Source organism: Crinia signifera, chromosome 6 (assembly GCF_055691185.1).
Source record: "Crinia signifera chromosome 6, ASM5569118v1, whole genome shotgun sequence".
NCBI classification, from domain to species: Eukaryota; Metazoa; Chordata; class Amphibia; order Anura; family Myobatrachidae; genus Crinia; species Crinia signifera.
In genome coordinates this window covers 17,782,774-17,797,963 of record NC_139222.1, presented here as the reverse complement: position 1 = coordinate 17,797,963, position 15,190 = coordinate 17,782,774, and the positions used below count along the sequence as shown (strand labels likewise).

The 15,190-nt window shown below is 39.7% G+C and overlaps 2 protein-coding genes across 2 annotated transcripts in view; one reads left to right on the top strand and one right to left on the bottom strand.

The window, feature by feature from the left end:
* LOC146010081 (uncharacterized) overlaps positions 1–15,190 on the bottom strand; it is a 101,025-nt gene that overhangs the window by 54,347 nt on the left and 31,488 nt on the right. The gene's annotated exons all lie outside the window — the stretch shown is intronic.
* Positions 1–15,190, top strand: part of LOC146010014 (uncharacterized) — a 35,247-nt gene that overhangs the window by 15,733 nt on the left and 4,324 nt on the right. Inside the window, exons 3-8 of the mRNA XM_083150783.1 lie at positions 11,298–11,395; positions 11,486–11,828; positions 12,820–12,917; positions 13,008–13,350; positions 14,550–14,647; positions 14,738–15,080. Of these exons, the coding sequence (XP_083006909.1) occupies positions 11,298–11,395; positions 11,486–11,828; positions 12,820–12,917; positions 13,008–13,350; positions 14,550–14,647; positions 14,738–15,080 (1,323 nt within the window). The remainder of the gene's footprint in view (positions 1–11,297; positions 11,396–11,485; positions 11,829–12,819; positions 12,918–13,007; positions 13,351–14,549; positions 14,648–14,737; positions 15,081–15,190) is intronic.

The window sequence follows — 15,190 nt, the reverse complement described above, 5'->3', positions numbered from 1 at the left end:
AAGGAGGTTGCATATTGGATATTGGAGTTTATATCTCTGATTACATTAAGGGAACTACAAATCTTTTATATATAAAAAAAACTACCATCGATATAAAGCTAGTGATTTCACTTTAAGGTATATAAAAATACGAACCCTTCTATAAGAAGTTCTACAATTATTCAAATTGGGCATTGCCCATTGCCCAAAGATTTTTGTCCGTATTAAAGATAATTTGCATCAAGGAGATCGCTTATTGAAAACTGGAGTTTATCCCTGACTATACCATAAGGGGACTACATATCCATACTCAAAAACTTACCATCGATTCAGAGCTAATCATCTCAATCTATGGTGTTATAATACCCTAAGTTTATAATAGAAGTCCTACAAAACCCATATTGGGCATCGCCTATTGCCCTAAGATCATAATTTTTCAATTCCACTATAGCCAAAAAGCTTGAACTTGTACTACTTATCAACTAATTTATTAGTATTAAAGGACTTATTAAGTAAACTATTTTTGAATCTATAACCGGACCATTCACCACCTCAATTGTACAAAAATATTGATTAAGAGACCTAAGAAGATCTACTACAATACTGTTTTGCACCCCTGATGAAGTCTCATAAAGAGACGAAACGCGTTGGGTAACCATTGACTGCTATTGTGATCCATAAACCAAAGAATACACCTGTACTAGAAAAACCTTCCATATGATATTATGAGGTTTCTGTTTTAAATGTTTTAAATAAATGTTTTCTACTTTGAAAATTGTTTATGGTCCATTTGATATTGTAAAGGAAAGACAGGAAATATCCTGACTAAATATATAGGGCGCTATATAACACTTCTGGTTTGGATATATATATATATATATATTTCTAGGAGAGGAAAGAGGAGCGCTCCAAATAGTGCTTTATCTTTTTATTTCAATCACAAAAATAAAATCATCCACAGGTACATTGTAAATGGTGTCACGTACCACAATAGACTGTTAGGCACAACCGCGGGTGATAAACAGCATGAACTGGGGCTGTCTCCGACAGCAAACAGATTGGCAAACGGGTGCTCTCACCACTCTCACATCCACCACGGAGTTCAGACCGACGCCAGGCCACGCCCCTACGCGTTTCGTCACGAGGACTTCGTCAGAGGGCTGGTCCTGGCGTCGGTCAGCAACCCCTTTATAGCCTGGATACAGCCTGAGTCACGTTCTAATGACTAACAAGCTGTTGCAGCTGATATCAATTAAAAGTGCCTGTGCATAGTGTTACATAGTAAAAAGAAGGTTTCTTAACCCCAAACAAAAAAGTGCTTACATCAATATAAAAACTGTTTTACAGGCAGTTACTACAATATAAAGCACTAATTTAAAAAAATCTATATAAAAACAGCAATATATATAAAACATGAAAAAACATCGGAAATTATCGGAAAACATCGGTGGCATATTTAGTTGATTTTTATAAATTTTGCGATAGGTAGTCCTAAACTTGGTCGAATTCTCAGACATTTAGAGGACAGGAAGATGAGATAACTTTAAAAATGATGATGAATTTCTTCTTATGATGCACAAAATGCACATAAACTGGAATCAATGATATATACAAATGGGAATTTAAATATGATTGTTCAAGTAGAAAAATACAAATATCATAGAAAAATACAGATATTATAGAAAAAATACATATGAAAAAGTACAAAAGTACAAATATACAAATATATAAAAATACAAAAAACACACAAATATACAAAAATATCAAAACAGACAACTCTACAGTAATGCGGACAAAAGGATGTCAGGTTATAATTTTCTCAAACTCCTAGAGTATTCCCTGAAAAAGGCAGACGGGCAATTAGTAAAAAATGATATGTATTAAATGACCCTTAGCAGCGATGTATTTTAAAGAACCAATTACAGCGGCATTTCTTTAAGAAGAAAATATTAAAATATGGTATATTGGGTATTCAACATTCACATAGACGCAAATCCTATATAAATAATATTATAACCTCTAAACCATAAGAACTTTAAAACAGAAGAAAAAGCAGCATGATAACTATAAAGGAATAATTGCCTTAATTAGCACAAGTTTTCTCTCACAATAAACATACAAAAGGGGACATCTTTCAAAGAAGGGATGTTAATCTTGGAAAAGAATAATTAACTTAGGAATGGGGTAATTTTCACTCCTTCATTTAAACCAATTGGGCACAAGGTGTTTAGTGTGACAATCCAAAAGGTTTCTCTTTTTGCCAGTAAAACATCTCTGTTACCTTTTCTAATATCCAGGGTAACATGTTCTAATCCAAAGAAAGACATCCCCGCCGGGTTACTGTTTTGACAGGTTTTGAAATGCCTAGGCACACTATGGTTATCCACTTTGTTTTTTATATTTCTGTAGTGCTCTAGGATTCTTATTTTCAAGCTTCTCTTGGTTTTACCTATGTAAAGTTTCCCACATCTACATTGTAGCACATAAACAACATAGGTGGTGTTACAATTGATAAAACCTTTTACCTCAATTTTTTTATTGTTCCTGTCATTAAATGTTTTGAGTCCCGATTGTGCATGAGAACACATTTTACATTTTCCACAGCTGAAAAAGCCCTGTGGTTTTGAACAATTAAAAATTCCTGGTGTTTCATTAGTCAATACGGGCAACATACTAGGTGCCAATTTGTTTTTCAATGTATTGGCCCTTCTGAACACTAATTCAGGTTGAGATGTTACTTTATCCTTTAATATTGGATCCATTTGAATTAGATACCAATATTTGTTCAAAGTCCTACGGACTGTCTTATTTTCTGTGTTATACTGTGTTACAAATGGACAATAAGGTGCATTTCCTTTATCGCTGTTGCTTGGGATCTTATATTCCAAGAGTTTATTTCTCTCAAGAGTTTTAGCTCTCTCCATAGCGTCAGCGATAATGGATTCTGGATATCCCTTCTCTCTGAAGCGTTGTATATAAACCTCAGATTGTTTCATAAATGTACTCATGCTGCTACAATTTCTGCGTAACCTATACAATTGAGAGTATGGAAGGTTCACTTTCCATTTATAATGGCAGCTCTTAAAATCAAGATAATTATTGCTGTCAACTGGTTTGAAATATGTGCTAGTTTCCACATTTGTGGATGTGGAACTCACCAGTTTTAAATCAAGAAAATCCATTTCTTTACTCTCAAATTTTGAAGTGAAACTCAAATTAAATTCCACATTATGAATAAAGGTTACAAACTCATTAAAAACCTCTTCTGTGCCACTCCAAATTACTATAATATCGTCTATATAGCGCTTATAAAGCGCTATATAGTCAATATAGGGGTTATTTGTATATATATGGGATGATTCCCATTCCCCCAGGAACAGATTTGCGTACCCCGGTGCGCAAATCGTCCCCATCGCTGTCCCGTTCAATTGGATATAATAATCGCCCAAAAAAGAAAAATAGTTATGCTGCAATACAAAAAGAAGGCAGTCACAGATAAATGTTGTTTTTTCAACTGAAACTTCAGTATCTCTGCTTAGCACTGTCCTTATACATTCCACCCCTTTTAAATGGGGTATCGATGTGTATAAGGAATTAACATCGATTGTCCCCCACTTATATTCGGGTTTCCAATCGATGTTATTAACCTGTTGCAGCATAGCTGTGGAGTCTTTAAGAAAAGAAGTGAGTTTAGGTACATATTTTTTCAGGTGACAGTCGACATACTCTGACACACGCGATGTCAGGGAGTCGATTCCTGACACGATAGGACGTCCAGGCGGGGGGTTCTGGCCTTTATGGATTTTGGGTAAATGGTAAATTATTGCAACCCTTGGTTGGTCATTCCAGAGGTAGTCATATTCCTCTCGGGATAGTAGTTTTTTAGTTCTACCTTGGTCTAATAAGGATTTCAATTCTAGCAGAAATGTATCGGTGGGATCTTTCGATAATTTCTTATAGGATAATTCATCCCCCAATAAACGGTACATTTCTGCAGTATAATCCACCCTATCCATTATGACCAGGCCCCCTCCTTTGTCTGCCTGTTTTAGTACAATGCTATCGTCTTCCATAAGTTCTTTTAGAGCGATAGTTTCACTCTTACTTAGATTTTTATCTTTTAAATTGACTCCATCTTTAATTTATTCAAAGTCGCTTCTAACCAGTTTTTCAAAGAGTTCCAAATTAGGTCCCCTGGATTCTATGGGATAATAGGTGCTAGGATTTTTGAGCCCTGTGGGATTATTTTCTCTGGTATTGTCCCAATTTTTTAAGACTGCGCTTGTTTTCAAATCATTTTTTAAGAAATGTCTTTTTAAAGTCATTTTCCGAATATACAAGCTTAAGTCTGTAAATAAGGAGAATTTATTAACCCCTGTAGAGGGTGCGAAGGACAAGCCTTTAGACAAAAGGGAAGTTTGGGAGTTAGAGAGTGTAATTTTAGATAGATTGAAAATACCTTTAATGTTAGGTGTCTCTAATTCAACGTTCTTTTTTTGAAAAATGGAATTTTTTCCCCTCCCTCTTTTCCCCCTTCTTCTCTTGTCCTTTTTCCCCATTTTGGGGGTGAGGGACAATCTTCCCCTCCTTCTATTCTCCACCTGTTTATTTTGGGGCGAGCACCTAAAAAATCCCCTTGCGTATTTTGTAATGGTTGGAATCTATTTGATGTACTTGGGGATTCTTTTTTACTCTGGATATTTGTCCGCCATGTCTTTTTAGGAGGGACTGTTTCCCATTTATTATCCTCTCCTTGATGAGGATTAAGTCTAGTATGTGCTGGTTTGTAGCTAGCATTATTCGCAGTTTGTCTGTTTTGCATTTTATAGGTATAATTATCAGTATTCCTATAATTATAATTTCTTTGGTTGGCATTATTTGATCTCTGTTCTCTTCTGATTTTAGGCCAATCCCTGACTTGGTTTCTAGCATAATCATCTTTATCTCTTTTATATTTTCTCACCTTTGTTTGTATAATTTCATTTTCCAGTTTTGGTATCTTCTCATCTATGTATTCTTTAAATTCCTGTACTTCCTTAATATTTTTATGTTGTTCTAATTTAGTTTCTACCTCCGCAAATTGTTTTTCTATATCTTTTAAACTTTTTCTTTTTTCCTCTACGATTAATTTCATTAATTTTAGTGAACAATCGTCTAGGATTTGATGCCATTCATCTAAAAATGTTTTTTCTGTATTAAAAGATGGTTCCTTAAGAAGCCTCAAACCTCTAGGGATTTTATTATTTTTGATATAATTCTCCATGCTCTCTATTTCCCACCAGGCTCTGGTTTCTCTAATTAGTAATTTTTCAGCTTCTAAAAAAATATCTACATCTTCTGAAGCCTGTATCTCATCAATTACTATATGCTCAACATCATCAAATACATTCACATGTTGGGCCCTCCTGGACCTTAAATCAGAGAATTTAGACATTTTCTAAAAGAAAAAAGGATATGCTGCAGCTAACACAATGAATCACACAATTAATTACCACAAGAAAAGTCCAATTAGCGCGCAAGTCCTAATCCTTTCAGTGGAATTCAAGTCAGTCCTTTAGCTTTGGGGGAGAAGGAGATAATTTCCCAGCACTTTAGGTCAGATGTACAACCGGCAGCTTCCTCTTAATTACCCTTGCGGGCACCTGGATTCTCTGGTAAACGGTATTTCTAGGAGAGGAAAGAGGAGCGCTCCAAATAGTGCTTTATCTTTTTATTTCAATCACAAAAATAAAATCATCCACAGGTACATTGTAAATGGTGTCACGTACCACAATAGACGGTTAGGCACAACCGCGGGTGATAAACAGCATGAACTGGGGCTGTCTCCGACAGCAAACAGATTGGCAAACGGGTGCTCTCACCACTCTCACATCCACCACGGAGTTCAGACCGACGCCTTACCCCCTTCCTAAGTTAATTATTCTTTTCCAAGATTAACATCCCTTCTTTGAAAGATGTCCCCTTTTGTATGTTTATTGTGAGAGAAAACTTGTGCTAATTAAGGCAATTATTCCTTTATAGTTATCATGCTGCTTTTTCTTCTGTTTCAAAGTTCTTATGGTTTAGAGGTTATAATATTATTTATATAGGATTTGCGTCTATGTGAATGTTGAATACCCAATATACCATATTTTAATATTTTCTTCTTAAAGAAATGCCGCTGTAATTGGTTCTTTAAAATACATCGCTGCTAAGGGTCATTTAATACATATCATTTTTTACTAATTGCCCGTCTGCCTTTTTCAGGGAATACTCTAGGAGTTTGAGAAAATTATAACCTGACATCCTTTTGTCCGCATTACTGTAGAGTTGTCTGTTTTGATATTTTTGTATATTTGTGTGTTTTTTGTATTTTTATATATTTGTATATTTGTACTTTTGTACTTTTTCATATGTATTTTTTCTATAATATCTGTATTTTTCTATGATATTTGTATTTTTCTACTTGAACAATCATATTTAAATTCCCATTTGTATATATCATTGATTCCAGTTTATGTGCATTTTGTGCATCATAAGAAGAAATTCATCATCATTTTTAAAGTTATCTCATCTTCCTGTCCTCTAAATGTCTGAGAATTCGACCAAGTTTAGGACTACCTATCGCAAAATTTATAAAAATCAACTAAATATGCCACCGATGTTTTCCGATAATTTCCGATGTTTTTTCATGTTTTATATATATATTGCTGTTTTTATATAGATTTTTTAAAATTAGTGCTTTATATTGTAGTAACTGCCTGTAAAACAGTTTTTATATTGATGTAAGCACTTTTTTGTTTGGGGTTAAGAAACCTTCTTTTTACTATGTAACACTATGCACAGGCACTTTTAATTGATATCAGCTGCAACAGCTTGTTAGTCATTAGAACGTGACTCAGGCTGTATCCAGGCTATAAAGGGGTTGCTGACCGACGCCAGGACCAGCCCTCTGACGAAGTCCTCGTGACGAAACGCGTAGGGGCGTGGCCTGGCGTCGGTCTGAACTCCGTGGTGGATGTGAGAGTGGTGAGAGCACCCGTTTGCCAATCTGTTTGCTGTTGGAGACAGCCCCAGTTCATGCTGTTTATCACCCGCGGTTGTGCCTAACCGTCTATTGTGGTACGTGACACCATTTACAATGTACCTGTGGATGATTTTATTTTTGTGATTGAAATAAAAAGATAAAGCACTATTTGGAGCGCTCCTCTTTCCTCTCCTAGAAATACCGTTTACCAGAGAATCCAGGTGCCCGCAAGGGTAATTAAGAGGAAGCAGCCGGTTGTATACCTGACCTAAAGTGCTGGGAAATTATCTCCTTCTCCCCCAAAGCTAAAGGACTGACTTGAATTCCACTGAAAGGATTAGGACTTGCGCGCTAATTGGACTTTTCTTGTGGTAATATATATATATATATATATGTCTATGACAATGTCCTTTAGATATATGGTGACCAATCGCCCTATATATGGGGGAGGGTGAAGTGGAACATACTTCTTGGGCCACCTTCCGTGTTCTGGATGGTGATTCAAGCTTCCGTCAGCTTCCTTTATTACAAGTGATGACATGCACGTGAAGGTCTCTTTATGGTGATAATTTTCCCCAATCTGGATATTCAAGATCCAGGTCACCGCGTCATTTTACAAAACCACAAATATAAGCTCACATTTAGCTTACAGGTACAGAGAAGGTCTCAAATCCATGGAACACAAAGATAGGTTACCCAGGCTGAATATGTTTTCACTGGAGGAACGGAGGGTGAGAGGTGATATGATTAGTATGTTCAAATACAGGATTGGGAATCATATGAAACTGGCAGATGATTGGTCACTAACAGGCCTATACTTAGGACACGCGGCATGTACTGGGGCTCGAGGAAAATAAATTCTGTACCAATAGAGCAGTAACATTCTGGAACTCATTGCCGGTGGGGGTGGTTACAGCAACTACTGTTCATTTAAATCAAAACTGGTGGATTACATAGTTGAGCACGAAAAATTTATTCACATTTTTCGGAATACACAAGATAAATTTGTAAAAATATGGAATCGCTGGTTGAGACAGCGTCAGAGTAACACATGATCACGTTTGTTTTTTTTTTTTGTTTTTTTTTTGTTTTTTTTAACACTTACTAAATTTATTGGGTCAGGGACCGTATTATGAAGATGAAAAGAGGACTATAATTATCTGGATATATATATAAATAATCAATTGTAAATATAGCACTGGATTGAGATAGCACTGGATTGAGATAGTGTTTGCACAGTATTTTTTTTTTTTTTTTGGTGTTTTTTTTTTTTCTTTTTCTTTTTTTTTTTTTTTTTTTTTTTTTTTTTTTTTAAACTGATTAAATGTATAGTAAGGTATTAAGGTGTATGGTGGACGTGATTTATCTTCCTTTGAGAATCCCTCAGCGCCAATATTTAGAATTTGGGTATGATTCTCATATGCGCAAAGTGTTATTCTTCTCGAGTAGGAGGTATGAGTTATATATGAATTATGGGGGAAATGTGATAAACTGTAAGCAGAATGGGGGCGGGGGAAAGCTGCTTGAATAAATATGTATAAGTATGGAACCATCGGTGCATAAAAAGGTTTTCAATAGCTAATAAGTACGCGATTTCATGATGGTGTTTGAAATTTATGAATATTAGTAAGTGTATTATATACCAAGATGTCTATATGTAATGTATTGTTGAGTGTTTGTATGTTTCTTTTAATGTAATTGTGTAATTTTTGTATTCGTAAATGGAAAATAAAAACTATAAAAAAAAAAAAAAAAAAAAACTGGATACATTTTTGGCCACTAGGGGAACCCTACAGATATGACTTTCTCAAGTCAGTAGTTACAAGTCAGATAGGTTGAACTCGATGGACTAACATCTTTTTTCAGCCTTAATTACTATGTTCTGTTACATAAACATGATGGATGACCTATTTATAAAGGTTTATTTTATTGGGGTCCTCTCATATCCATAGGAGTGAATTTTGTTCTTTCTATACTCCAAGACCATCAAAGAGGCTTCTTTGTATAATTAGTACCTGCAGCATTGGAAGCCATTCCTGCTTTGCATATCATGGTTATGTTAATGTAAATGGGCAGATGTTCTAAACTTTAACGAGTGCTAAAGTGGGAAGAGATAACATACCCACCAATCAAATTCTAGCTGTCCTGTTAGGGGCTGTATTTGAAAGCTTTATTATATTGAGGACTCTACACATGTTTTGGAGAAAATTAGGGATATACTGTAGATTGGAAGGACAGTTCCAACTTCATCACATTCGATATAGAATTGTTCTACTCCAATATAGAATTAGGCTTAAAAGCAGTAGAGTATTTTCTAATTGGGAGTCCTAACAGTTTATTTTACAGTCAATTCAGTTTATTCTTCAACATTATTATTTCATTTTTGATTCACAATATTTTTTACAGGTATGAAGGACCGCTATGGGGACCAGGTTTGTCCCAAAATTTGCTGACCTCGGGGCAAGCCTGGTCCTCTATGGCAGGTATATTGATGACTTCATTTTTGCTTGGGATGGGGATTTGGAGTCGGTAGTTAATTTCACTAATAGTTTTGTATTTTAATGATTTTGGTTTAAAATGTACAACTAATTATGTATCATCACACATAAGAGTTGCCTCGCCTGCATATCACGCTCACTTTTGGGATTGGGAGAATAACAATGGAAAACATTCATGAAAAAACGTACATAAATAATAATAATAATAATAATAATAACATATATACCATGTCCTCAGTCACTGTGTGTCTCCTACAGATGGGCCCAGTAACAGAGATACCCCAGAGAGATGTCCCCGTCCTCTGTATTCCCAGGATAATCCCATATATACCATGTCCTCAGTCACTGTGTGTCTCCTACAGATGGGCCCAGTAATAGAGATACCCCAGAGAGATGTCCCCGTCCTCTGTATTCCCAGGATAATCCCATATATACCATGTCCTCAGTCACTGCGTGTCTCCTACAGATGGGCCCAGTGACAGAGATACCCCAGAGAGATGTCCCCTCTGTATTCCCAGGATAATCACATATATACCATGTCCTCAGTCACTGTGTGTCTCCTACAGATGGGCCCAGTAACAGAGATACCCCAGAGAGATGTCCCCGTCCTCTGTATTCCCAGGATAATCACATATATACTATGTCCTCAGTCACTGTGTGTCTCCTACAGGTGGGCCCAGTAACAGGAATACCCCAGAGAACTGTCCCCCGTCCTCTGTATTCCCAGGATAATCACATATATACAATGTACTCAGTCACTGCGTGTCTCCTACAGATGGGCCCAGTAACAGAGATACCCCAGAGAGATGTCCCCGTCCTCTGTTTTCCCAGGATAACCACATATATACCATGTCCTCAGTCACAGCGTGCCTCATATAGATGGGCCAGTAACAGAGATACCCCAGAGAGATGCCCCCGTCCTCTGTATTCCCAGGATAATCACATATATACCATGTCCTCAGTCACTGTGTGTCTCCTACAGATGGACCCAGTAACAGAGATACCCCAGAGAGATGTCCCCGTCCTCTGTATTCCCAGGATAATCACATATATACCATGTCCTCAGTCACTGTGTGTCTCCTACAGATGGACCCAGTAACAGAGATACCCCAGAGAGATGTCCCCATCCTCTGTATTCCCAGGATAATCACATATATACCATGTCCTCAGTCACTGTGTGTCTCCTACAGATGGGTTCAGTAACAGAGATACCCCAGAGAGATGTCCCCGTCCTCTGTATTCCCAGGATAATAACATATATACCATGTCCTCAGTCACTGCGTGTCTCCTACAGATGGGCCCAGTAACAGGAATACCCCAGAGAGATGTCCCCGACCTCTGTATTACCAGGATAATCACATATATACCATGTCCTCAGTCACTGTGTGTCTCCTACAGATGGGCCCAGTAATAGAGATACCCCAGAGAGATGTCCCCGTCCTCTGTATTCCCAGGATAATCCCATATATACCATGTCCTCAGTCACTGCGTGTCTCCTACAGAGGGGCCCAGTAGCAGAGATACCCCAGAGAGATGTCCCCGTCCTCTGTATTCCCAGGATAATCCCATATATACCATGTCCTCAGTCACTGCGTGTCTCCTACAGATGGGCCCAGTAGCAGAGATACCCCAGAGAGATGTCCCCGTCATCTGTATTCCCAGGATAATTACATATATACAATGTCCTCAGTCACTGTGTGTCTACTACAGATGGGCCCAGTAACAGAGATACCCCAGAGAGATGTCCACATCCTCTGTATTCCCAGGATATTCACATATATACAATCTCGACAGTCACTGCATGTCTCCTACAGATGGGCCCAGTAACAGCGATAGCCCAGAGAGATGTCCCCGTCCTCTGTATTCCCAGCACTGTACAGAGGAGACTAGCAGGACCCCACAGCAGGATCAGGTAGGTGGGATGTACCATAGTGAGTTCTCACTACATGATCTGTAGAGAAGCTGTGTGTGTCTCATACACTAATAAACTGTTCTTATTTAGGGTGGAGGCCTGACTAATATTAGGGTACAATTGACAGAGGGAGAAGAGACGTATGTGACTGATATTAAGGTAGAAGATACAGAGGGAGAAGAAGAGACGGATGTGACTAATATTAAGGTAGAAGATACAGAGGGAGAAGAAGAGACGGATGTGATTGATATTAAGGTAGAAGATACAGAGGGAGAAGAGACGGGTGTGACTGATATCAAGGTAGAAGATACAGAGGGAGAAGAAGAGACGGATGTAACTGATATTAAGGTAGAAGATACAGAAGAAGAAGAGACGGATGTGATTGGTGACCAGCTGTGTAAGAATGAGGAAATCCCCACAGATATTAGCAGAGGTGAGTATTACAGAGAGTCTCATATTCTCCTTGTTCTATCACTACAGCAGCCTCTTATCCTGCACCCTCCTCTGTCACTACAGCGGCCTCTTATCCCGCACCCTCCTCTGTCACTACAGCAGCCTCTTATCCCGCACCCTCCTCTGTCACTACAGCAACCTCCTATCCTGCATCCTCCTCTGTCACTACAGCGGCCTCTTATCCCGCACCCTCCTCTGTCACTACAGCAACATCCTATCCTGCATCCTCCTCTGTCACTACAGATGGACCCAGTAACAGAGATACCCCAGAGAGATGTCCCCGTCCTCTGTATTCCCAGGATAATCACATATATACCATGTCCTCAGTCACTGTGTGTCTCCTACAGATGGACCCAGTAACAGAGATACCCCAGAGAGATGTCCCCATCCTCTGTATTCCCAGGATAATCACATATATACCATGTCCTCAGTCACTGTGTGTCTCCTACAGATGGGTTCAGTAACAGAGATACCCCAGAGAGATGTCCCCGTCCTCTGTATTCCCAGGGTAATAACATATATACCATGTCCTCAGTCACTGCGTGTCTCCTACAGATGGGCCCAGTAACAGGAATACCCCAGAGAGATGTCCCCGACCTCTGTATTACCAGGATAATCACATATATACCATGTCCTCAGTCACTGTGTGTCTCCTACAGATGGGCCCAGTAACAGAGATACCCCAGAGAGATGTCCCCTTCCTCTGTATTCCCAGGATAATCCCATATATACCATGTCCTCAGTCACTGCGTGTCTCCTACAGATGGGCCCAGTAGCAGAGATACCCCAGAGAGATGTCCCCGTCATCTGTATTCCCAGGATAATTACATATATACAATGTCCTCAGTCACTGTGTGTCTACTACAGATGGGCCCAGTAACAGAGATACCCCAGAGAGATGTCCACATCCTCTGTATTCCCAGGATATTCACATATATACAATCTCGACAGTCACTGCATGTCTCCTACAGATGGGCCCAGTAACAGCGATAGCCCAGAGAGATGTCCCCGTCCTCTGTATTCCCAGCACTGTACAGAGGAGACTAGCAGGACCCCACAGCAGGATCAGGTAGGTGGGATGTACCATAGTGAGTTCTCACTACATGATCTGTAGAGAAGCTGTGTGTGTCTCATACACTAATAAACTGTTCTTATTTAGGGTGGAGGCCTGACTAATATTAGGGTACAATTGACAGAGGGAGAAGAGACGTATGTGACTGATATTAAGGTAGAAGATACAGAGGGAGAAGAAGAGACGGATGTGACTAATATTAAGGTAGAAGATACAGAGGGAGAAGAAGAGACGGATGTGATTGATATTAAGGTAGAAGATACAGAGGGAGAAGAGACGGGTGTGACTGATATCAAGGTAGAAGATACAGAGGGAGAAGAAGAGACGGATGTAACTGATATTAAGGTAGAAGATACAGAAGAAGAAGAGACGGATGTGATTGGTGACCAGCTGTGTAAGAATGAGGAAATCCCCACAGATATTAGCAGAGGTGAGTATTACAGAGAGTCTCATATTCTCCTTGTTCTATCACTACAGCAGCCTCTTATCCTGCACCCTCCTCTGTCACTACAGCGGCCTCTTATCCCGCACCCTCCTCTGTCACTACAGCAGCCTCTTATCCCGCACCCTCCTCTGTCACTACAGCAACCTCCTATCCTGCATCCTCCTCTGTCACTACAGCGGCCTCTTATCCCGCACCCTCCTCTGTCACTACAGCAACATCCTATCCTGCATCCTCCTCTGTCACTACAGATGGACCCAGTAACAGAGATACCCCAGAGAGATGTCCCCGTCCTCTGTATTCCCAGGATAATCACATATATACCATGTCCTCAGTCACTGTGTGTCTCCTACAGATGGACCCAGTAACAGAGATACCCCAGAGAGATGTCCCCATCCTCTGTATTCCCAGGATAATCACATATATACCATGTCCTCAGTCACTGTGTGTCTCCTACAGATGGGTTCAGTAACAGAGATACCCCAGAGAGATGTCCCCGTCCTCTGTATTCCCAGGATAATAACATATATACCATGTCCTCAGTCACTGCGTGTCTCCTACAGATGGGCCCAGTAACAGGAATACCCCAGAGAGATGTCCCCGACCTCTGTATTACCAGGATAATCACATATATACCATGTCCTCAGTCACTGTGTGTCTCCTACAGATGGGCCCAGTAACAGAGATACCCCAGAGAGATGTCCCCTTCCTCTGTATTCCCAGGATAATCCCATATATACCATGTCCTCAGTCACTGTGTGTCTCCTACAGATGGGCCCAGTAATAGAGATACCCCAGAGAGATGTCCCCGTCCTCTATATTCCCAGGATAATCCCATATATACCATGTCCTCAGTCACTGCGTGTCTCCTACAGAGGGGCCCAGTAGCAGAGATACCCCAGAGAGATGTCCCCGTCCTCTGTATTCCCAGGATAATCCCATATATACCATGTCCTCAGTCACTGCGTGTCTCCTACAGATGGGCCCAGTAGCAGAGATACCCCAGAGAGATGTCCCCGTCCTCTGTATTCCCAGGATAATTACATATATACCATGTCCTCAGTCACTGTGTGTCTACTACAGATGGGCCCAGTAACAGAGATACCCCAGAGAGATGTCCACATCCTCTGTATTCCCAGGATATTCACATATATACAATCTCGACAGTCACTGCATGTCTCCTACAGATGGGCCCAGTAACAGCGATAGCCCAGAGAGATGTCCCCGTCCTCTTTATTCCCAGCACTGTACAGAGGAGACTAGCAGGACCCCACAGCAGGATCAGGTAGGTGGGATGTACCATAGTGAGTTCTCACTACATGATCTGTAGAGAAGCTGTGTGTGTCTCATACACTAATAAACTGTTCTTATTTAGAGTGGAGGCCTGACTAATATTAGGGTACAATTGACAGAGGGAGAAGAGACGTATGTGACTGATATTAAGGTAGAAGATACAGAGGGAGAAGAAGAGACGGATGTGACTAATATTAAGGTAGAAGATACAGAGGGAGAAGAAGAGACGGATGTGATTGATATTAAGGTAGAAGATACAGAGGGAGAAGAGACGGGTGTGACTGATATCAAGGTAGAAGATACAGAGGGAGAAGAAGAGACGGATGTAACTGATATTAAGGTAGAAGATACAGAAGGAGAAGAGACGGATGTGATTGGTGACCAGCTGTGTAAGAATGAGGAAATCCCCACAGATATTAGCAGAGGTGAGTATTACAGAGAGTCTCATATTCTCCTTGTTCTATCACTACAGCAGCCTCTTATCCTGCACCCTCCTCTGTCACTACAGCGGCCTCTTATCCCGCACCCTCCTCTG